At 45.6% G+C, this 24,127-nt stretch overlaps 1 protein-coding gene across 1 annotated transcript in view; it reads left to right on the plus strand.

Moving 5' to 3' along the window:
* TMEM132B (transmembrane protein 132B) overlaps positions 1-24,127 on the plus strand; it is a 163,099-nt gene that overhangs the window by 14,762 nt on the left and 124,210 nt on the right. The window contains exon 3 of the mRNA XM_045534725.1: positions 1,766-2,657. Coding sequence (XP_045390681.1) covers positions 1,766-2,657 — 892 coding nt within the window. The remainder of the gene's footprint in view (positions 1-1,765; positions 2,658-24,127) is intronic.

The following is a 24,127-nucleotide window of genomic DNA, read 5'->3' on the forward strand; positions in this document are numbered from 1 at the left end:
CCTCCTCCAGAAATAAATCTAACACGGGACTGGTCATGTTGATGACAGTTGAGGAGAACTTGCTTTCTGAACGCCTTCTTGGAGAAAGGATGCATCAGCCCCTATGTGGGCTGTATCTTTTTCACAATCTCTAATTACAATTTTGTTACCCGCGAGGAAAGGAGAGCTCACCAAGAACAGCCCTGAACTGGCCAAAAAAAATATTTAAATCAATAGAAAGCTATATTTTGCAGAATTTGTAATGGCTGCAGAAAAATGTGAAACCAGGAGTCAGAGACTATGGAGTGGGATTTATTTTCATTTCCTCTTCTAGTGATGCAACATTGTGAACACCACTGTCAGGTCCCATTTCTTCTTGCATTGGTCAGAAAACCGGACTGCAGTGGTGGAGGTTTATTTCAGGGCAAGAGAGAAAAAATCTGTCTGTTCTTGGCCTGATTTGCTGACCCAGGTTCCTGGTGGGTTGTCTTCACTTTGAAAAAGCTTGTTGGTTCTTCACTGTCTGTGTGTTTCCATTTGAAAGCAGCGTACACTAAGAAACACACATACACGTGCATTTAGACACACATGCATGTTTAAGTATGTGTTATATGTTTTAATTAACAAAATAACACATGGCTGTTGTGACATTAAAAGAAAGTAGAAACATAAATGACAAGCAAAAATCTTTCTCTTTTGGGTTCTATAGACACATAAACATAAATATTTATACATTTACCTATGTGCGTATAGAATCTTAAAATTTTCTGCAAATAGGATCATGTATGACGCATTTAATTTTTTTTTGTACTTAATGAGATACCATGGGCATCTTTTCATTTATGTTCGTCAATCTCTATCTCATGTTTTTTTACAGCTGCCTACTATTTCACTGTAAAATATTTAGTTTACAGTGAAATAATAGTTTAATCTCCTGTTGACCAACCTTTAATGTGAAGTAAAATAATACATAGTAATAGTAATAGCAGGTAAATATTGATTGAGCATTTCTGTCTGCCAGCTCTGTTCTAGGCACGTACATTTATTAACTCATTAATCCTCACAGCAACCAAACACGGTAGAACTGATATTTACGTCCTACTTTATATGAGGACATTTGCGGCACAGAGGTTCAGCGACTTGCTCAAGGCTGGGAAGTGGCAGAGCCAGGATTCAAACCCAGGCCTCCGGCCCAGCACATACGCTTTTAGGTTTGTTTGTTTGCCATTCTAAATGATGCTGCGGGGAAGGTCCCATGTAGACACATCCTTGTGAATTCTCACTGGTATTTTGGAAGGAGAGATTTCTAGAAGTGGGAACCGTGAGCCATGGCTTCGCCCTCATTTCAGTAGGAGCTGTGGAGCTGTCTTAATGTCCATGTAGACTTCACATATAGGAGTGAGGAAGTACTACCGTGTCGCAGTCAGTGGTGCAGTGCCTGATCGGTAGGCTTGGTAGATGTGCAACCTGCTCGCTGTGGGGTGATTAAGGGCGCAGAGGACCACAATCCTCCCAGTTTGTGGCTTTGCAGGAGGAAACAATGTTTTCCCTCTGGGAGGTCACTGACCAGCCCCAGGACTACTGGATCAGTGGCAAACGGGTCCCTTCCCACCCTGCTCTGGTGTTTCGGGAAGATCCTGGGGAACATACTTGATGTAATTACAAGACTTTCGCTGTGATGAGACCCAGGGCGGATGGTTTGTCGGGGATGGGTGACACTGCGTTGCGTTGATCTCATTAAGCATCAGAACACGGCTTCATTCTTTTGCTCTCCTCTCTCGTGCAGTGACGGAGAGTCGCGGGGTCGTGGACAGCCTGCAGAGGTTTTCCTCGCTGCCGGCCTACCTCCCCACCAGCCTGCACATCTCCAACGCGGAGGAGTCCTTCTTCCTCAAAGAAGCCAACCAGGACCTGACCAGGAACTCCAGTCTGCAGGCCCGGGTGGAGCCCTTCTTCATCTACCGGGCCAGGAGCCCGCCCATCGTCAACGCCAGCTATGGCCCGTTTTCGGTGGAGAAGACCATCCCCCGGGAGTTCCTGGTGATGTCTACGCCCTTTGGAAACATGGAGAAGTTTCCCTTCAACTGGAAATTGAAATCCCACATCCTTGACAGCTCCATCTACTCCAACAGACCCAAGGTGCAGACCTTGTTTTACGTTACTGGCATGAGCTGGGATGACAGTGACCCTGCAGAAGATCTGCCCTGCGTCAAGATGTTTGCCTTCCCGGAGGCCAGGGAAGTGGCCGCCAGCTGCCGGCTGCAAGGGGCCCCGGGGCTGTGCGTGGCTGAGCTGGAGCTGCTGCCCGAGTGGTTCAGCTCCGGCCTGGACCTGGAGCCCGAGGAGGAGATCCCGGCCCTGCTGGGTGGCACCGCCATGGAGCTCTTCTTCACGCTCTACCCGGCTGACGAGGCCGGCCAGTGTCCTCTGGAGGAGGAAGGCAAGTGGGAGAACAACATCCACTCGGGCCAGGACAGCCCCCAGCAGGCGTTCCCCACCCGGGAGAGGATTGGGAGCGTGGTGGTCTACCCGACGCAAGATGACCTGAAGTGGTCCCTGGTGAGCTTGGATGAGAATGTCGTCATCTCGGTACCTCTGAACCTAGTCCGGGAAGGGGACACAGCCACCTTTTTGGTCTCTCTCACCAGTGGCTCTGTGGCAGACCAGTTCACTCTTAGGTAAGAGGCTTTGTTGGACTGGATGGGATGGAAAACAAACTCTTAGTTATCAATGAGCTGTCAGTTAATAAAATGGGTGTTGATCATTCACTGAATATCGCCAAAGATAAACGCAGCTGGACATAGCTAATGCAGTGAAAACATGTTATTCAGCGACTACTGACAGTAGGGAGAGGGCTGAGCTCCGTTCCAATGGGTGCGGGGGACGATTTGAGTGTTTTAAAGGGAGAGTGAAGGAGGAGGAAGGGGGATGTTCAGTAGAGTCAGAGAAGTGAAACAGTGCAAAGGGGGGTTGGTGCGGACGCAGTGGGGCCAGCTGCGTCTGCTCTCTGGCCATTAGCAGAGTCAGGGTTTGATCCTCCCACGGAGGCTGAGAGACAGAGGCCCTGTCTTTCCTGATGATTATATTTCAGAGGAATGGTCCTGGGGAGAGATGCTTCTTAGTGGCAAGAGACACATATTTATAGTTACAAGTTCCAGTAAATGCTCTAGAAAGGGAGGTCAGGGGCCCTCTCATCAGGTGTGTGTGGCTGGAACAAACGGTAACCCCCCCTGGCCATGTTGCGCTTTCTCAGGCAGGCACTTTCAGGGTGCTGAGGTTGTCTTATGCAACAGCCTTTTGCTGCCAGAGTTTGGTCAAGTCCCCTGGTGCGGAGGTTTGGATGGAGTTGTCAGGTGCTAAGAGTTCTGCAGTTCTCAGTGTCCAGTGTAGTGAGAAACTCAAAACGTGAAATAGCCATGTAAGATAATAGACCAGGGGCCAGAAAATATTTTTTGGAAAGGGTCAGATGGTAAATAGGTATTGTGGGCCATTGTAGTCTCTCTGGTGACTACTCAAGTCAGCTGTTGTAGCATGAAGGCAGCCAGAAATGAATGGGCGTGGCTGTATTCCAATAAAACTTTATTGAGAAAAACAGGCTGAGGGCTGATTTTGGCCCACGGGCCATAGTTTGCCAACCCCTGCAACAAGTGATCACGTTTGAGCTTGAGTAACAGAGACCACAAAGTCTGCAGGAATTCAGGGATGAGGGTGGCGTGTGCTGCAGTGGGCAGAGAAGTTTTCTTCTTAGCTGGATCTTGAAGGATGAGTGGAATTTGGGGACAGAGAAAGGAATGATTCAAAATTGGGGGAGCAGAGTCCAGTCAGGAGACTGAGACCACAGGAATATATTAAAAGCATGAATTTAATATAAAGAATCATTAACGAGGTATAAAGAAATACTAAGTAGGTAATTGAAAAGGCAAGAAAAGGCAGTACCAAGGTACTAGGGAAGTAGCGTCTCATAAGTGTTAGAGCCTGGAAAAAGGGAAAAAAGTCAAGAATAAATATGACCTATGGGGACAGGGAGGACACCAAGGTACCTGAAACTGAAGACTTTTCTCGTGGAGATGGCTGGAATTTAAAGGAGGTCCCTAATATCAGGTAGGAAATTTACACAAATGATATGTGCATTTATTCATATAAAAGATTTAAAGAATCCAAATAAACTGAATGTTTACTTGAATCCTCCTTCCACATCCTAATCCTTTCCCAAGCAATAATGAGATTAAAAAAAACGTTCTGGAAATATCCTTCTGCATTTAAAAAAATGTGCATTTACATACATATATGTTCATACAGAAATATAGATTTGACTCTTGTTTTACGTAAATGGTGTGATGGCCATGGACACATGAGACTAAGCTTATCTGCTATCTCTGGTGTGGTAACAACTTTGTTGGATGAGAAGTTAGAGGACAGGGATGGAAGATGATCTGGGGGTCAGGGAAGCCATGGAGTCTGGCTGGGAAAGGCATTGCGGGCCAGGGGAGGGGCACACACAGCACTAGCTCACATTCACTGGGGACCAAGGATGGTCCAGCTCATGTTGTAAGTTCTTTACATGAATCAACTCACTAAACTCTGTCAACATACAACTCAAGGAGGCAAGTACTGTTACTTAGGTTATTTCTTAAGCTTTATTTGATGGCCAGAGAATAACGCATTGAAATTGTGGAAATCAATGAAGATCATGCAAATGAGGACAAACAGAGGACATTTATTCAGAGCTTACTGTGGCAGGGGAGTCGGCCTCCATTGCTCGTGTTTGGCAGAGACTCAAAGGCAAGCAGAGGAGTGGGGAAAGGGAAGGTCCCAGGTCTGCTTGGGTTGGAGGGTTTTGGCCCTGGGGAGCCGGAGGCAGGGTTACTAGAAGTGGGCGTCTTATGCAATGGGCTTGGGTAGCATGTCTGGCTTTCTCTGGTTGGCCCTGAGTTGGAAGCAGAGATAAAAAAGAAAAGCCGGGAGTCATGGACCAAGTCCTGACCCTTCTGGACTGATTGCTGCAGAGGCTGTGGTTTGATTTCCTGGACTAGTTGCTGCAAGGTGGTGGGTCAGAGACCTATTGTCCACAGTCTGGGTATTGTCTGTTTGTATTAAATACATTCAATCTCTTAAAACACTTTTTTTTTTTAGGCGTAGGGAAATGTGTTATCTCCTAACACATAACTGATTGTCTGTTTTAATCATGTCTCTTATGAATGAAATGTGACATATTTCATTCTGGCTCAGATGAGGCCCCGGATCAAAGCGGGAATGTGCGCAAGATGTGCTGAGATCTAATTTCAGAGCCAGGGCCACGTGGGGAAGGGACAGATGTGTACTGTTTCCTTGTGCCACATTGCTATTTCAGACTGCGTGCTGTAGAAGGGCCAGTTTGAACAAAAGTTGAACTGGTTATTCTGTAATACTGAAATAGATTCTGTGAAACATTAGCATCCAAATCTCACCGTACCTTGAAAACCTTTCAGCAAAGGGTTGTAAAGTGGGTTTGGAGGGGCCAGGTCAGTGCCAGGCATAGATCTTTATCACACTTACAAGAAAATTTGAAATATTATGAAAATTTTCCCTTGCTAAATATAATATCTCTGAGGCTGAAGCCAGACTGCCTGGGTTTGAATCCTGGCTCTGCCACATACCAGCTGTGCGACATTGGGAAAGTGACTTAACCTTTCTGTGCCACAATTTTCCTATCTGTCTACCTCCAGCACTGTGATCTAGGTCCAGCCAGCGTCCCATCTTGGCTAGACGCATACAGGAGCCTCCTAACAGGGCTCCCTGCTTCCACTTTTGCCCTTGCAGTTGGTTCTTGCATAAAAGGCAAGATCCTCATATTGGTCTGCCAGGCCCTGCCTGCTCTGGCCCCATTACCTCCTTGAGCTCATCTCCCATGACTTTCCCTCCCTCCCTTGGCAACAGCCACGCTGACCTCCTGTTGGCCCCAGGCATGCTGCTACCTCAGGGCCTTTGCACTGGCTCAAAGAACCCACCCTCACCTCCCTGCTGAGCACGGCACTCCCACCCCTCTGTGCCCCCCGCCCTGCTCTGGTTGTTCTGACCTAATTCATCGTTTACATTCATGACATCAGAGAGCATTGTTTATTATCTGCCTCTTTCTGCCAGCATGTGAGTTCTGTAAGGGCAGGGACATTTGTCTCCTGTTTTGTGATGTATCCTAAGGATCTAGAACAGTGTGCACATCATAAGTGCTCAATAAATATTTATTGAATGAATGAGTGAATTCAGAAGTATTGTAAGGCGTTTGTTCCTGGATAAAGGGTGTGAATTGTTAACATTGTATGAATTCAATAGATAAGAGTTTCATAAATATTGACAATTAGGACACTAAGGGAATGTGATTCTGGCAAAAGTTTCCTCCTGCCTATAACGTGAGAATTGATTCATCGCTTCTAATCAAATGATGGGCTGTGTCAGTGATCCCAAACGTTAGTCATTCATACAGCACCTTTGAGTTTTTCTGGTCATATCAGATACCACCATATGTCACCTTTATAAATTAAATCAGTTGCATGTACCTTCTGTTCAATTTTTATTTACTCTTTTTTCTTTAAATCAAATCACTTTTTAAAACTCATATAAATGCATTTAAAAAGGAAACCTACCATCTTCTACTATAAACAGAAACCAATATTACTTGTTAATATGAAAAAGTATGATAAAAATAAATTACAGGCTGGGTGCGGTGGCTCACGCCTATAATCCCAGCACTTTGGGAGGCTGAGGCAGGAGGAGTACTTGAGGTCAGGAGTTCGAGACCAGCCTGAGCAAGAGTGAGACCTCATCTCTACTAAAAAATAGAAAAAAATTAACCGGGCATGGTGGCCCACGCCTGTAGTCCCAGCTACTCGGGAGGCTGAGGCAGGAGGATCACTTGAGCCCAGGAGTTTGAGGTTGCTGTGAGCTAAGCTGACGCCATAGCACTCTTGCCCAGGTGACAGAGCGAGATCCTGTCTCAGAAAAAAAATTACATAAAATAAATCACAACAAAAAACAACACTGTCAAGTTCTAAATAGGTTCCATCACCTGCTAAAGGCTGTGGACCTGTGGCTTACTCTCTGTGTAAAGGAGGAAGAGCGTGCGCTATGGAGAGGCCAGGCCACACTGACACTTTCTCCTGGAAGTTGTCACAGGCTTAAAGGAGAACCTGAAGGGGACGTTAGTCTCCCTGTGTCACTCGATGTTATTTAAGGGCATGTCTGTGCATCACCAGAACCATCTGCAGACCCAGGACCTGTGTGCGGCCATGGGGAACTGGCTAATGTTGACTTTCTCTTCCATGGGATGGAGAAGACAGTCCAGGCTCAGCTGTACCCCAGCCCTGTTCCTGGGAAGCCTCAGTCTACCCCGTCCCTGGGTCAGAGGCAGAAAACCTAACTCACGATGTTGGGTGGGTGCCCTGGAGACTGCCGACTCCGTATAGTTGCCGTTGATTGTATAGATGTTTTGCGGTCACCTATTATGTGTCACACCTCTTTGGTGACACCCTGTGCTTTTCTCCTTCCTCCCTTCTGAAGAAAGTACCTGTGCTCCCACCCCTCCTGAAGTTCACATTCTCAAGGGAGGGAGAGAGTGAATACACAAATAAACAAAAACATATGCAGTTAACACCCAGGCAAAACGCTGTGCAGAAAACAAACAGAATGCAAGACATTTACATTTCATGTCATTTATTTTTAATTTTTTAAGTTTTTTGTTTTGGAATCACTTTAGATTTCCAGAAAATTTTCAAAAACCTCAGCTTCCCCTAATGCTAACATGTAGTACGGATATCAAAACCAGGACGTTAACATTGATACAATCAATGTCTTTAACTCATCTGCAGACATTACACACTACTGGCTGTCCCGGTAATATCCTTTTTCTCCTCCGGGATCCAACGTGGGGTCCCATACAGCACGGAGTTGTTGTATCTCCTTTGTTTCCTCAATTCCATTCTGTTGTCTTATTATCATTATTATTATTATTATTATTTTGGTCTATCACTTTAACACTTTTGAAGACTACTGGCCAGGTGTTTCGAGAATGTTCCTCAATTTGGGTTTGTCTGACATTTTCTCCTGATTAGACTGAGGAAGCACATATTTGGGGGGGATGTCAGTGAAGTGCCCTGTCCTCCTCAGTGCATGGTGTCAGGAGGTACCCGATGCGTCTGCCCGGTTTCTCCACTGTAAGGTTGCTATTTCCCCCTTTGCACTTAGTAATCGTAACATCTAGGGAGATTCTTTGAGATTATTCACATATCCTGTTTTGCTTCATCCTTTTGCCTGTGAATTTTTGCACCCATTGACGATTCTTGCCTCGCATGCAGCAATTTCTAAATAAATGACTTAGAAATGAATGTTGTGGAAGAATCTTGGCTCTTCCTAATCACTTCTTATTTGAATTCACATTGTGAGACAAAGTAGCCGATGTAAGAACCATGTTTGCTCATTTCTGCTTGCCAGCATAATTTCACAAAACTCTGTGATGACGTGCAGCTCTCCGGAAGGATCTTTAGAGACAAAACAGGATGGGGCACGTGGCACCCACGTCTCTCGCCTGAGTCACTGCATTCCTTAATAGACCAACGATCCTAGTTCTTGCCTTTTCCTGCACAGAAGACAACATCTGACAGGGTTAGTGATTACACTTCTACAACCTGTGACCAGGTGAACTCTTATACCCAAACTTTGATACTAAACCTCCACAACCTGTACGTAAACTATAAACTAAAACACTGTTTCAAAACTGTCTGACAAAACCTTTCTAAAAGACTCTTCCTGGACTAGAAGTCCTCAATAAGACTCAACATAGAACTAACTTTAATTCTTTAAAAACTTAATTTTTTTCTTTAGTGAACAATATAAAGATGGGAGCCCGTAGCAATTAGACATCAGATTAGACATCCCTGGACTTGTTCTGCCTGGTGCTGAAATGAAGGAAGGTGGTCTGTGTGCTCGGGGGGTCTGGAAGGCTTTGAGTAGACAGCTGTGTTTGACCGGAAGTGTTAATTAGCAATGCACAGTGCAAGTCCCTGCACAAGTGGCATGAGCAGGAAGTGATGTCAGATCAAGGAGGTCAGTGCAGTTCATGAGGGTAAACTAGGCAGGCCTCCTGGAGGAGGAGGAGGCTGTGGAGGATGGGCGGTTTTGGGATCAATTAAAGGAAAATGGGAGGGGGCATGTGGGTAGGGCACTGTGATGACAGAATCTGGTGTGCTCAGGAAGCTCTCGGTCGGAGGCAAGTTTCCTAAGCGATTAGAACCAGAATCAGTGAGGCTTGGGGTCAAGTCTCAACTCCCCTCCTCACTGGCTGTGTGACCTTGTGCCTGTTGCGTCACCTCTCTGAGCCTTGCCTTCCTCTTCTGTTCCGTGAGACCCGTAATAGCACCTGCCTTCCTGGAAGGCTGTGAAGACTGAGTGGGATAATGAGGGAAGGTACTGAGCAGTGCCCAGCATTTTTTTCTTTTGGAATCTATCCTAGTAATTTTATCTCACATGACCTAGACTATTGGTTTTAAAAAAAGAAACTCCAAGGGGTTTTCATATATGTCCTGGATAATATATTTTTTTATATTATAGTAAAAATCACATAATGTGAAATCTCTATCAACACATTTCAAAGTGTACAGTAGTGCTAACTAGATGCGCATTATTGTACAGCAGATCTCTAGAGCTTGTTCATCTTGCAGGACTGAAACTCCACACCATTGCACAGCAACTCCCTATCCCGCCCCCAGCCCTCAGCCCCTGGCACACACCGTTCTACTCTCTACTTCTACGAGTCTGACCTTTTTAAACACCTCACATAAGAGGAACCATGCAGGATTTGTGCTTCTATGATTGGCTTATTTGCTTATTTAAAGTCATTTAAAATCTTTTTTTCCAGCAATTCTAACATTGGTGGCACCTTAGGGTTGGTTTCAGTTGATTATCTTTTCACTCTTGAATGGACTTTATTGCTTGAAATCTTCATTATTTGGGCAATTTTGGATTGTATCTTGGACATTGTGTCTCTTTCTTGGATTATAAATCCAATCTTAGGACAAATCTTTTGTCTTTAGTTGAGATGCTTTGAGACTGATATGCATATAGGTGGCTCAAAGGTTCAACCGGAGATACTGACAGGCAGAATTTGAGCACTCTCTCTCTCTCTCTCTCTCTTTCTCTCTCTCTCTCTTCCATCATTCTCTCATCTCTCTTTAGCTGCCATCTGGGACTCCATCTTGTGGTTTCCCACCCCCTACCCTCAACTGCATTTTTTCCACTGATGGTGCTTTTTCTGTCCCCTACAATGATTACTGCATTATCATCCAGGCTAAATGGAGCAAGAATGGGGGAAATCCTTCTTTAGAGTGGTCCTCCTCTGAGTGTGGACTCCCTACCGTGATCTGCCTGTTTCTGTTTACTCTGCAGTGCTTTCAGACAGCTGCTTTGAACTGCAGAGTTTGCAGATGTTAATCTACAGGGGAGCTGGTCCCCTAGCATCTCACTCAGCCATCACCAGAAACAGATTTAGTCCATTTACATTTAATGTAGTTATTGATATGGTTGGAATTAGGTATGCTATTTGTTTTCTGTTTCTCATGTCTTATTTTTTTTTCCTCTATTCTTTCATTTCCCTTGTGTTAAATACATTTTAGTATTTTATTATATTTTAATTTGTTGGCTTTTTAGCTGTCTTTCTTCGCATTTTTAAGTGATTGCTCTAGGGATCATAATAATGTATCTTTAACTTTATCACCATCTAATTAGAATTAATATTTTATTGCTCTAGGTAAAATGTGGTTATTTTGCAATAGCATAGTGCCACTCTCCCCATTCTTTGTGCTGCTGTTATAATTATACCTCTACATGTTATATCTTGACACTTTTAAAATTGCAGTTATTCTGCAGAATGTCTCCCAGTTTGGGTCTGTCTGCTGTGTCCTCATGCTTAGATTCAGGTTATGCATCTGTTGCATGAATGCCGTGGAAATGAGGCTGCATCCTCATCGCATCCTATTAGGTGGTGCATGATTTTAATTTGTCTCATTCCTGTTGATGTTCACTTCAGTTACATAATTAAGGTGGTATCTGTCAGCATTTTCCATTGTGAAGTTGCTGTTTTTCCCTTTGTAGTTAGTAAGAATTTTGTGGGGAGTTACTATGACATTATATAAACACTCCATTGCTCACCAAATTTTCAACTTATTCACTTGGTTAATTTACATTTGTATGGAGTTATGATTTCCTTTTATTGCATGGATTTGCCCAGTGGGAGGCAGCAGTGAAAGGCTGGAGGGTGGGAAAGAGCAGAGAAAGCAGGTGATTACTTCCCTCCTATTCTGCTTTCGGATAAGTCTCTGTCAGAGGCTGCATCTCCTCTGCAGCCCTGGCTCCTGCAGGGCGAGTGCTCCTCGGGAGTAGACCCTGCAAGGAACTGAGCTCCCAGTGGGTGGCCCCAGGTCCTGGGCTTTTAGGTAACAACATCTCCCTGTGTCTTGCCTGCAAATCCAGATTTAGGTGTGTCTGGCAGTTTAACGATAATAATCGAAGTCTTGGAAAGGATGATTTTTTTTTTTCAGTAAAAAAATCACAAGATGAAAAAAGAACTTATAGATGAGTCCTGAAGGACTCCAACATTTAATAGGTTGATAAATGACAAAGGTGAGTCCCCAGAACAGCCAGAGAAGTAGCAGAAAGACCAAGAGAATATGACATGACTCAAGCCAAGAGAGGAGAATGTTTGAAAACAAGGGAAGGTCAACAGGGTGGGATGCTGATGAGAGGTCAAGCAAGGGCAATGAAAATTATTCTCTGCATTTTATGTATGGAGGCCATTGGTGACTTTAATAAGATGTTTAATGGACTCCTGGGAATAATAGCCAGATTGAAAGGGTTTGGGGACGAGTGATCTGTGAAGTTAATCCTTCTTAGGGGTTAAGGTCAGCTGCATGGAGCAGAACCTCAAGAACACTGATCTCACCAAGTCAGGGATATAGTTCAGGAAAGGCAAGAAAGCCCACAGGTAGGGCTTGGTTTGGTGATCAAGAACGTCAGAGCATCAAGGATGTTACGATTCTTTTGGTCTTTCCCTCATTGTCACAAGATGGCTGCTGCAGTGGTGGTCATCATGTCTATATTTTACTCAGAAGGAAGGAGGGAAGGAGAGAGAGAGGCAAAAAACCTTGCGCATCTGCATCTGCCCTTCTTTAGGGAGCATTCCCAGAGGTGTCAATCAGCATCTTTTGACTATCACCCAATGGCCAGAACTATTCTCATAACCAAGCCCATCTGTAGTGAGGTAGGGAATTGTAGGTATTTAACTGGACTTTTTATTCCCTGTCCCCCAAATCAGAGTTTTATCAATAGGGAAGAAATGGAAAATGGGTACTGACTGGTGAGCAGTTAGTATTGTCTGACACATGATTTGATGGAAACAGGGAAGGCAACAGCGGCGTTCAGTGCTGTTCCAGTGTTTGTCAGGGAAGAGGAGGGGAGGAAGGAGGGTATACTGGGGACCTGGGATGTCAGGGGGATTCTTTTCCCTGGCAGCTGAGGGAAGCTCGTGCATGTTTAAATGGGGAAGTGAAGCTCAGAGTCCCCGTGGTAACGTGGGCAGTTTTTCAGGGGCCTGAAAACACTCTGGCTGTGTACCTGAGGGTTTCCAAGACACAGTTATGCAGCCATCTTACTTTTACTACTCACTTTGGAGTGGTGGAGAATTTTATTTAAAAGAAAAATAAGGACCGGGCGCAGTGGCTCACGCCTGTAATCCTAGCACTCTGGGAGGCCGAGGTGGGTGGATCACTCGAGGTCAGGAGTTCGAGACCAGCCTGAGCGAGACCCCATCTCTACTAAAAATAGAAATAAATTATCTGGCTAACTAAAAATATATAGAAAAAAATTAGCTGGGCATGGTGGCACATGCCTGTAGTCCCAGCTACTCGGGAGGCTGAGGCAGTAGGATCGCTTAAGCCCAGGAGTTTGAGGTTGCTGTGAGCTAGGCTGATGCCATAGCACTCACTCTAGCCTGGGCAACAGAGTGAGACTCTGTCTCAAAAAAAAAAAAAAAAAAGAAAAAGAAAAAAGAAAAATAAGTAATTGTGTGCACAGCAGATCTGTTGCATATAAGTAGTTTATGTGGAGATAGTTTAGTTTTACCTCTTAAACATTATGTAGCTGCCCACCAATGACTTGTGCAGTAATTTTAGGAAAATTCATTGAGATAGTACTTGTAATAACAAGAGATGCAAACTCCACTCTGATCTTTTCATCTTGACTAGTGGGATATTGTTTGGTAAGAATTTCATCAGATTTTATTTTAATACAATAAAAGTGCTTCATACTACTTATCTCTGTTAGTTTCATTAAAAATGAAAATATGGTCTCTACCTCCATTATGCTGAGGTTGACTCACTCACTGTCATTTAGGCAGAAGATTTCAGAAAAAAAAAATCACTTAAAACCAGGAAAGAAGATGATAATGAATTGTGTAATCTATATTTTAAGATTAGGTATATTTTTAAATTATATTTCGTTCTATCTGGGTGGTCTAAATCCACAAAACTTTCTGCAAGAAACTCACCATGCACTCTTCTATCTCAGCATATTATAATTAACTGAATTTGTGTCAATCTCTTTGATTATGAGCTTCTTGCAGACAGGGACTGCTGACTTGGCGGAGTCTGTGTCCCCAGCTAGGACTGGCAGTCTGTTAGAGCTCATAAAGTATCCCCTGAGTTGAATTAAATTTGAAACCCAGAATAAGAAAACTTACCACTTACCTCCAGGGCCCCAAGTAATGATTTTTCTTCACTTATGGCAGTGCAGTTGCACCTGATACTTAATAAATATATTGGCGGTTTCCCTCTCAATGGGAAATCAAAACCTTTTCCAGTTCTTGCGTCCTGTTGGGTTTAGCCAAAGGAGCTTTTTGCCTGCCCTTGGGGTTGCGATGTCAGGATCAATGTTAAGAGATGTTTTTCCCAAGGAAAGGAGTAGAAACAAAGACGCCCGTTTTGCACTGGTTAGGATCGCCCTTGGTGGTACTTTATGCAAAGTATTTGAAATCCTGATTGGGTCAAAAGGAGAAATGCAGGCGAGAAGTAGAAAGACACCTCTCCTGCTGTAAATTTGCAGTGGTCATGATCGTGACCTGAGGGGGCAGGAGTGAAATGAGCAAAAGGCCAAGCCGGATGTTCCTGGAGCTCCACTCTCCTTCTGACATGTCATTTCCCCCTGTGTCCAGCAGCACAGCCACTTTCTCTGGGCTCCTGGAACCCACCAAGCTCGCTCTGGTCTCTGGGCATTTCCTTTGTTCTCCCTGCCTGGAATGCCCTTTCCTCACACCCCTGCAGGGCTGACCCCGCCCCCCCTCAGTCATTCAAATCTCACCTAGAACTGTCCCCTTTTCAGGGAAACCTTTCCCGACCATCCCTAAGTGGCCCCCATCTCAGTCCTGCTCTAGCTGGTTTCCTTCAGAGCACTTGTCACCGCCTGAAATAGACTAAGTTATTTATTTGTTCATTTATTTGTTCATTTATTTGTTGTCTGTTTCCCCCACGTTAGCATGTCAGCTCCACGCAGGCAGGGACGTGTCTCCAGTGCTGAGAACTGTGCCTGGTTTATGGTTGGGACTCGGTAAATGGGGAGCACACACTTTTACGTCCTGGATACAGCAGTTAACTCAGGCAGCTTGATGCCTGTCATGGGCTGAACTGTGTCCCCCAGATTCTTATGTTGAAACCCTAACTCCTGGTACCTGGGGGATGTGGCTGTCATGGGACAAAGGGCCTTTAAAGAAGTAATTAAGTTGAAATGAGGTCATTAGTGTGGGACTTAAGCCAATGACTTATAAGAAGAGGCACAGGCAGCCACGGCGAGAGGCCACAGGAGAAACCAACTCTGCCAGCACCTTCATCTTGGACTTTTGGCCTCCAGAACTGAGAAAATACATTTCTGCCCTGAAGCCACCCAGCTGGGGTATTTTGTGCGGCAGGCCTGGGAGACTAGCGCAGTACCCTACAGTATGGAAAGTAATGAAATAGCCTTTAGTGCCACTGGCTGTGAATTCAGAATTTTCTTAACTTGTCTCGTCCTTGTCTTCCCTTCACAACTCCTGGGTTTTCCGTTCCATTCCTGCATCAGTTTGAGACTTTCAGGAACACAGGTTCTTATTTTTGGAATGCACTGGGGTGTTGGAGCCACTGCTTGGCAGATGTAGGGTACACACGAGTCTTGCTCTGGATTTTGGATTCCTCTTTAGGGGTTTTCCTTCAGGATCAGAGGTATGGAAAATAGCGTTAGTGCAAGAGGAAAGGTATTACCCACACCTGCTGGCTCTCTGAAGTCCTCTGTCTGGAGGCTCATCCTTCTTAGAGCTGAGATGACTTTTCCACTTAAATTCTCCTGGGACAGGAAATTCTACCGTATCTGGGTTCTCCTGAGAGTCTGTGTGGGGCAGCTTTTAATTCAGCTCACCCACAAACATATTTTTCCGCCTTGTTTAGATATACAGAGTGGCTGATTTTAACTAGTCATTAGCCAATCCTTTGAGGCCTAGATGTTTCCTGCCAGGGTTCAGTTTGAAGCAGGGATGCTTGCAGAGGGAGATCTCTTTGGGGCTTCTCTGGGGGGTTTCAGCCAAGTCTTCCAAACGCATTTGCCATTGCAGAGACCCCCCCCCAACCCCTTTCTTTCTTGCCTAGGCTTACTTCTTCTTGACAACTTTGTATGTTGATCAACTGGTATCCCTTGGTGCTCACTAGCTAATTGCAATTATGTGCTGTTAAAGAAAATGGATAGCGAAAAGAGACCATTTGTGGCTCGAATGAGAAATGAAAAAGGGTGGTTATTTCCAGTGCTGCATACAGAAAAGACTCAATTTTGGTGGCTTCATGTTGCAGAAAAATGTTGAGAGTTAAATTTCATTTTGTAGCAGGGCTGGATTGCACAGCTGAAATCCATAAGATCAGATATAACATTTCTATCACCGAGCAGGTTAATAAAGCCCCTAATAGGATTTGCTGTCCATAAGAACCACAGACCAAGCACAGAAAGGTTTTATTTATTTGCCATCTGTATGTAAATTTTGCTATTATGGAAATAGTGTCAGAAATTGTACTGCCACCAGATAGCACACAATGTACTATAATATTTGAGCTAAGACACACACACACACACACAAAAGCCACCTCTGTGTGTGTATATGCCTATGAATAATCCAGCTCATTGTTGCTATCTATAGGAAACTCTATCTTAGACTCAGAATCTAACCTGTGACTAGGGTGGTCGGGCTCATTTAAATATGCAACAGTCACACAAAGACTAGGAGATGGGGGCTACATTTTCACATTTTCAAGGGAAAAGAAGTGACTGTGCCTTGCCTTTTTATTGGCTTTCAGGGTCCAATGCCAATCTGTTCTTTAGCAACTCCCCACACGACTAGAAAGAGGTACATTCTGTTGCTAAAGGACGAATATTTTTGGAGTTAATTATAGCTAGTCATGGAGGACAGGAACACCCTTCTTTGCTTTTCATCTTGAAAGAAACTGGGCTGACGTGAAGAAATTATATCAGAACCTAGACTCTGTTACATAATTAGTGTCCTGGGTGGGTGAGCGAATGGCTTATGCTGTTGCTGGTGGCTGCCGACCATTTTTGAGGAGCACACTCTGTAACACCCAGCGAGAAAGTTTGACTTGCCACGGCTGTGTTTCCATGGTAACGTGATGGGATTCCAAGAAGGTGGTAGACTTGCTTTGGAGAGACCTGCACATAAGCTAAATTACCTGCTGTGTTCCCCTGGGTTCTTGATTTTTGTTCCTTCACCCTCCCTCCAAAAGTTTCTGGGTTCTAGAATGAATTTTGCCTTTAAATCGTCTTAGAGACCACCTAAAATCAGTCCTTCCCCAGGGTGACTGTAGGTATTCAGGTACCAAATACTGTAGGTGCTTACGTAACACTGAATTGCCTGAGTAAGAGCTGATTCTCTCGGCGCCCCTTTCTATCCCAGTGAAGGCGGGAGGCAGGCTCTGTGACGCGCCAGTCTCCTGCGTCCGCCTGACCACGTGCTCATCTCCTCGCCTGCTGGTTTGTGTTTGTTTTAGGCAGGGGGAGCCCACCCCCCAGGCTGGTAGCCTTTGGCAGGCAGCAGTCTGGCAAGCATTCAGTAACATTGTTCTGTTATTGTACTTATTTTAGGGTTTTCTTCTCTTTTCGGAAAGTGATAATTGCTTTTTTTCATTTCAAGTGCCGATCTATTGCTTCCTCTCCAGATAAAGTGGTGTCATGAGCAGATTTTTTTTTTTTTTTTTTTTTTTTGAGACAGAGTGTCACTTTGTTGCCCTGGCTAGAGTGAGTGCCGTGGCGTCAACCTAGCTCACAGCAACCTCAGACTCCTGGGCTTAAGCAATCCTACTGCCTCAGCCTCCCGAGTAGCTGGGACTACAGGCATGTGCCACCATGCCTGGCTAAATTTTTCTATATATATTTTAGTTGGCCAGCTAATTTCTTTCTATTTTTAGTAGAGACGGGGTCTCGTTCTTGCTCAGGCTGGTCTCGAACTCCTGATCTTGAGTGATCCACCCGCTTCGGCCTCCCAGAGTGCTAGGATTACAGGCGTGAGCCACCGCACCCGGCCCATGAGCAGATTTAAAGGAGAATAGTAAGTAATAATACACCCAGGATAAGGCAGAATAGGGGCAGGGTACAGGGTGCCTGGGCACTGGGAATGTGGGTCGACAGCATGTGGGCTCTCGAGTGAGGCACGAGGCCAGCCCCAGTGGAGGCCACACGTGGCCTTGTTTCTTGAGGAACAGCGGGGCCATTGGCACTGAAGCAGCCATTCATGTTCTTCGCCTAGCAGCTGTCTGGGTTGGGGCTATTTAAACTCATCCTGTCCTAGTTTTCTCATCTCTAAAATGGGGTAATAACCACTTCCTAAAGGGATATGTGGTGAGTCTAGACAGAATCACCTGCAGGGGTGAAGCTCCCAGGTTGAGGGAGGGGTTTGAAGACAGCAGATTTGTCCCCTACTCCTTGCCCTGCTGAGGGCTGAGGCCACTCTGGGAAGGCCGTCATCTGATGGGGGAGCTGAGTGGGCCATGCAGGGACCACAGGATTCCATTGGCATCCGAGCCAACACCCACAGGCATGTCAAAACGATCTGAAAGCAAAATCCACGTAAAATAAATGCCTGTTCTACTGTGGGTGGGGGGGAATAAAACTGAGTGACCAGCTTTCCAACTCATTCCACTTATATAGGCCTGATATATCTCATGGGACATCTGAGTGTTCTTAAAGGGTCCTCATAGAGTTGGACAGATCCCTTAGGGAGGTGGAGTGAATCATTTTCATGAAAGAGCATCTCTTTAAAGAGGCTGTAACTCTGTTGCTTGCTGTGGGTTTCAGTGAGCAACTATCCTTTGAGCTCTCACAACCCAGCTGGTGTTTCAGAAAATACCAATGAGTCTTGGATAAGGTCCTTACCCCAAAAGATCTTAAGTTCTTTGGGGAGGCAGCACACACATGCAAACAGATGGGTAACAAAGCAAGGCTCCATGCAATGAAGGCTTCAGGAATGTTTTGAAAGGTAGGCATTGAAAAGAGGAAATGTTGCTTGATCCGCAGTTAAATGAAGGCATGGGAAGAGGAGGGGAGAAGGCGTTCTCCATCTGGACGCTGAGTGTGGAGGGTGGAGTCGCCCATTCCTGAGCCTCGTTTGCTCATATGTGAAATGGGTGCCAGGACTTCCTGTTAGTGTTGCTGGAGGTTTAAAGGAGGTCACGTGTCCATAGCTCCCACCCCAGTCTCTGGCATCTGGTGGACCCCCTGCAGAGCAACTTTATGTACTTGCCAGTCTAGGGGAGAGTGAAGCAGGTTGCATGTGGACCTGCCGCCCAAGCCTTCATTTTAAGGATCTGCCTCTTGAGAGTTTAATTGAAGATTTCCTGCCTGTGGTAGGCAGAATAATGATCCCCCAAAGATGTCCAAGGCTTAATCCCCAGAACCTGTGGGTAGGTTGTGTTACATGGCAAAGGGGAGTTAAGGTCTTAATCAGCTGCCCGTGAGATGAGGAGGTTATCCCGGCTTGTCCAGGAGGCCCAGTGCAATCACAGAGTCTTCAGTGGGACCCTGTGAAGTTCAGAGACAACGGCAGTTGAATTCTGCAGTGCCGGCTTCGAAGGTAGAGGAAGGAAACACAAGCCAAGGATGCAGGTAGCCTCTAGAAGCTGAAAAACAACAACAAAAAATGAACAAACAAACAAAAAAATCACCAAAACCCCCCAATAAACTAAAAACAGAATTTCTCCTTGACCCCCCTGAAGGAACACAGCCCTGCTAAAACCTTGATTTTAGCCCATCTCGGATGTTTGAACTCCAGAAGGATAAGATAATATATTTGCCGTGTTTTAAGGCACTAAGTTTGTGGTAATTTGTGACAGCAGCAGCTGGAAGTGAACAGAGTGCCTTAACCAATTAATCCAGAAGATAGAGGGATGGCGCTGCCCTTGAGCGCTCCGTGAAAGGGGGACAGACGGCCTGAAAGTGCACTCGGTCGCCAGGATGTTATTCACCCCGTGGAATGAGCACTCCTGGCTCCAGAGACAAGTTTCCATCATGAGCGCAGCAAGGACATTTATAGGTGCGGCTGGGACAGGAAGAGAGGTGTGAAATGGGGAGTTTTAAGAGATGAGGGCCTTTCATCACATTAAAGGCAGAGCTTTTGAACTCCTCTTTTGCTCCTGTCTTGCTGGTTGAAGATTTATGTCCAACTTGGAAAGGAGAGAATTCCATAGCACAGAAAAAAAAATAATGGAACTTAGGATGGGTATATTTATTTCTCAGGGTTGCTGTAACTAATGGCCACAAACTTGGTGGCTTAATACAACAGAAATTTGTTCTCCCACAGTTTTGGAGACCAGAAGACTTGAAATCAAGGTGTGGGCAGAGTTGGTTCCTTGAGGATTCTGGGGGAGAATTTGTTCCAGGCCCTTCTGGTTGCTTCTGGTGGTGGCCAGAAATTCTTGGCATTTCTTGGACTGTAGCTACGTAAGCCCTGTCTCTGCCTCTGTCCTCACGTGGTCTTCCCTCCTGCGTGTCTCTTTGTGTCTTCCCCTTTTCTGTGTCTTATAAGTCACACTGGCCGTTGCATTCAGGGCCCATCCTAGCCCAGGATGATTTCATCTTGAGATGCTTACCTTCATTACATGTGCAAAGACCCTTTGTCCGAATAGGGTCATAGTCACAGGTTCCGGGTGGACGTATCTTTTAGAGCCACCATTCAGTGAGGACCACGACAGTGAGCAAGGTGAGTCCCTCCTTCCAGCCTCAGATGAATCGTCTCCCAGGGCACTGAGGGGTTCGTGGACAGATCCCAAGCACCACGATTGGAGTGGGGCATGTGCTGGTGCCCAGGTCTTGCCGTCACACCCATGGGTTGCCCTTCCCTGCCCTGTCTGTGTCAGAGGAGCTGACCCTGCGGGCTGTGGTTCCTTCAGCCGGCATCAGCCAATGGGGCACCAGCAGCCAGGGCACCCCCTCCTCCTCCTATCTGTGGCATCTGTGGTAGCAGCCACGTTTCTCCTGCTCGAGGAGCCCCCAGGAGTCCTATTGCTCTTCGAGTGACCCTGGTCCCTAGCTCTGAGAACATTACTTCCTCCTTCTGTTCTTCTGGCCTAGGGGTTCTAGCAGCTTCCTGCTGTTCCAGTCTCAGTTGGGCTTCTCAGGTGCACATAACTGTGTAGCCCCCTCCCTGGATTAAATTTCCTCTGTGTTAAATGCTTAGCATTATTTCTGTCCTGGCCAGATTCTTACTGGTTTAAGAGTTAGGGAGAGAGAAAGGAAGACACTGATTTGATACGTCAGCTTCATTGCTAAGCACACTGTGTGTGTAAAACCAGGGTCGGCTTTGATTCCACCCTGGCTCAGGGGAATTGCAGGCAGGTTCTCTTTAGCCCCTTGTGGTAGAGACATTGGGGGTTTTATATTCCATGCACCTTCCAACCTGCTGGGGGTCCAAGGCCTCTCTCTTTCCGTGTAAGACATTGCATGATGCACCCGTGCATGCAAATGTGCATGTAGACCCAAAGCAGACTCCAGACCAGGGAGTTGGGGCCTGGAAGTTTATCTGGGAGGTGATGCCAGAAAGTGGAAGTGGGGTGGTGGGAAACGAGACTAGGAAGGAAGAGAAGCTGATAAAGGTCCCTGTGACATCATCCCACTGGGGTGCTCTCTCAGAACTGTGTACAAGGTGCCTCAGAATTGTCCCATGGGAATATGGGGAGGCTGGACCTCCATATTAATACTGACCTCCATCCCAGTTGGTTGAAGGGTAAATTGGGGGAGCTAACCTGGAGAAAGCAGCAGAGGTCAAGAATGCTTTGGTGACAACCACACCAGGGGCGGGGCTGATGGTGCATGGAACTGTCCACCACAGCAGTGCTGAAATCAGATGGGCTGAGGGGCGGTACTTCACCAGGGTCTGCTGCTGCTGTGTGTGCACACATGAACATGTATCCATGAATGTATGTGCATTCACATGAGTAGATCTGACAGGGACTCAGCTGGGCACAGACATGGGTCCCTCCTGCTGGCTGGTGCACAGGTGAGGTGCATCTGCTATTGAGGGCAGTACTCCCTGGATGCCAATGGGAAAGGCAGTTCTATAGGTCCCAAGTGCACATGATGTTTGGTGCAGTTGCAGCAGACACTTAGGGGTGGGGTCTGGTGATTCCAATCAGGGGTCTCGTTGAAGTCTTGCCAGTTACTTGCCCTGGATCTTGGCCCATTCCTAGGCTTGCGTTTCCAGCTTTCCCTTCACTATTCAATGAGATGGTTAATATCCCTCTTAGAAATCTCTTTCTCTTAAGCTGACCAGAATAGGTTTCTGTTGCTTACAAGCAAAGAACTCTAACTCATATCTTCCCTTGAGTGTTTAGCTTTTCAGGTTATTATCATATGATTTTATATTAAACATAACTAATTTCTAGTGTGTGTCCAATATCTTTTAGACTCCTAAAACACAGACAAAAGCAAGATATGGTTCATATTTTCTTCTAAGGCAAGTGTGGTTTCTCAGTGCAGTTAGTCAGTGTAGCATCTCTCTTTTTCTAGTTGGGATCACCCGGATTTATCTTTTTCATTCCAAGAGATGGTCCCAGGATACCAAATGATAATTCCGAACAGGATGTTTGGTTCGAGAACATGAAGCAGGTGTATTCTCACTGCCCCCTCCTCCTCCTCCTCCTCCTCCTCCTCCTCCTCGCCCCCCCCTCCTCCTCCTTCTCCTCCTCCTCCTTCTTCTTCTTCTTCTTCCTCCTCTTCTTCCTTCTTCCTTTTCTTCTTTCTTCCTTTTTTTTTTTTTTTTTTTTTGAGGCAGAGTCCTGCTCTGTCACCCTGGCTAGAGTGCTGTGGTGTCAGCCTAGCTCACAGCAACCTCAAACTCCTGGGCTCAAGCAATCCTTCTGCCTAAGCCTCCCAAGTAGCTGGGACTACAGGCATGCGCCATTATGCCCGGCTGATTTTTTCTGTATATTTTTAGTTGTCCAGCTAATTCTTTCTATTTTTTTAGTAGAGACAGGGGTCTCGCTCTTGCTCAGGCTGGTTTCAAACCCCTGAGCTCAAATGATCCACCCACCTTGGTCTCCCAAGTCCTAGGATTATAGGCGCGAGCCACTGCACCCAGCCTTCTCACTGCCTTCTTACTGAGCAGTGGCGGGGTGGTGGAGAGAGACCTGGAGTTGGATGTCTGAATCTGGTCCTGCCTCTTTGAAACTTGGCTTGGGCCACTTCACTTCTCTGAGCTTCAGTCTCTTGATGACTGAACCCTTAAATCAATTGAGACATAAACATGATACAGAGGCCTTTGAAAAAGTTTAAAAGTCTATTAAAGGTGGGTGATCTGATTGCTGTAATTTGATGCCAGGTAATTACATTAAACTCAGTTGAATAACATTGTTCTTGAAATGTGTCTTTGGTTTGAGCCACTCAATAAGTTATTCCAGACCAGTCCAACTTTGTGAAAGTTGTGAATACTTTGCTTTTTAAAAATCTGTTTTCTTTGCCATTTCTTTGCTAGAAAACTCTTTTTTGTTTGTGGCATCCCATTCCTGGTCGCTCCGTGCATTGCTACCAGTGGAGATGGATGAGATGTAGACAGGTGACGGCAGGGGCTGTGTGTTCCACAGCAGAATGTTTTGTGACAACTGCAGATACACTCTGAGTTCGTTTTTAGCAGCTTGATTCCCCCTCCAGATGTGTTTTCTTCTTTCATCTGCCCTGTTGAGCAAACCCAACCTGGAGTGGGATTCTCATGTTGTGGCACCAGCTGCTCATCTTAGCTGAGTTGAGCTGGTCAGTGAGACCGCCTCTTGTTGTAGAGAATTGCCTCTTTGATTTGTAGCTCAAAGACCCCTGGGGTGAAGCTGCAGGGTTGCAGGAGAATACGGGACTGACTGTGAAAGCCAGCAACAGCTCCAGTCATCTCTGAAATTGGCATTTCCCAGAGTTCAGTCATTCATGGGCCACTTTCATGGTTTTTGTCCATACCTACACACCACCCAAACTCTTTCCCCCTTACTATTTTCATTTCAATTGCTACACAGTTTGGCAATAAATTTATCTTTTAAAAAATATTTTAGACCTTGCTACTACTACATGTGGTCTGGACTTGGGTCAGCACTGGGGCCACTGGCATTTTCTGAGTTGGGGAGTGGCATATTGAAAGTGCTTTTGTAGCAATGTCACCTAATGAAAAAATGCCCATCACAGATGAGCAAATTAGCAGATTCTACTTGCTTTTGCATTTTTTTTTTTTACTTAATGATTTGTGACATTTTTGTTCTCTACTTAATGATTTGTTTGTTACAATTTAAAATGCCTGTGGAGGCAAGACAAGGTATGTAAGCAAGTGAAGAGGCTGGATAAGGTGAGACAGGCATAACCAAAAAGCCATGGGGAGCTGGAGAGGGACAGGCAAATGCAAAGGCTCTGTGGTGCGAATAATCTTGGCTTTTAGGAGGAACAGAGAGGAGGCAGCTCTTCCTAGAACCAGTGGTACTTGATTGAGTTTCCAAGTGTGCAAAGATAAGGACAGTTCACCAGATGAATGCAGCTTGGTGAGGCTGGTTTGGTGTTACACAAAGTGGTGCGATGATATGTCTAA

Source organism: Lemur catta, chromosome 21 (assembly GCF_020740605.2).
Source record: "Lemur catta isolate mLemCat1 chromosome 21, mLemCat1.pri, whole genome shotgun sequence".
Classification (NCBI taxonomy): Eukaryota; Metazoa; Chordata; class Mammalia; order Primates; family Lemuridae; genus Lemur; species Lemur catta.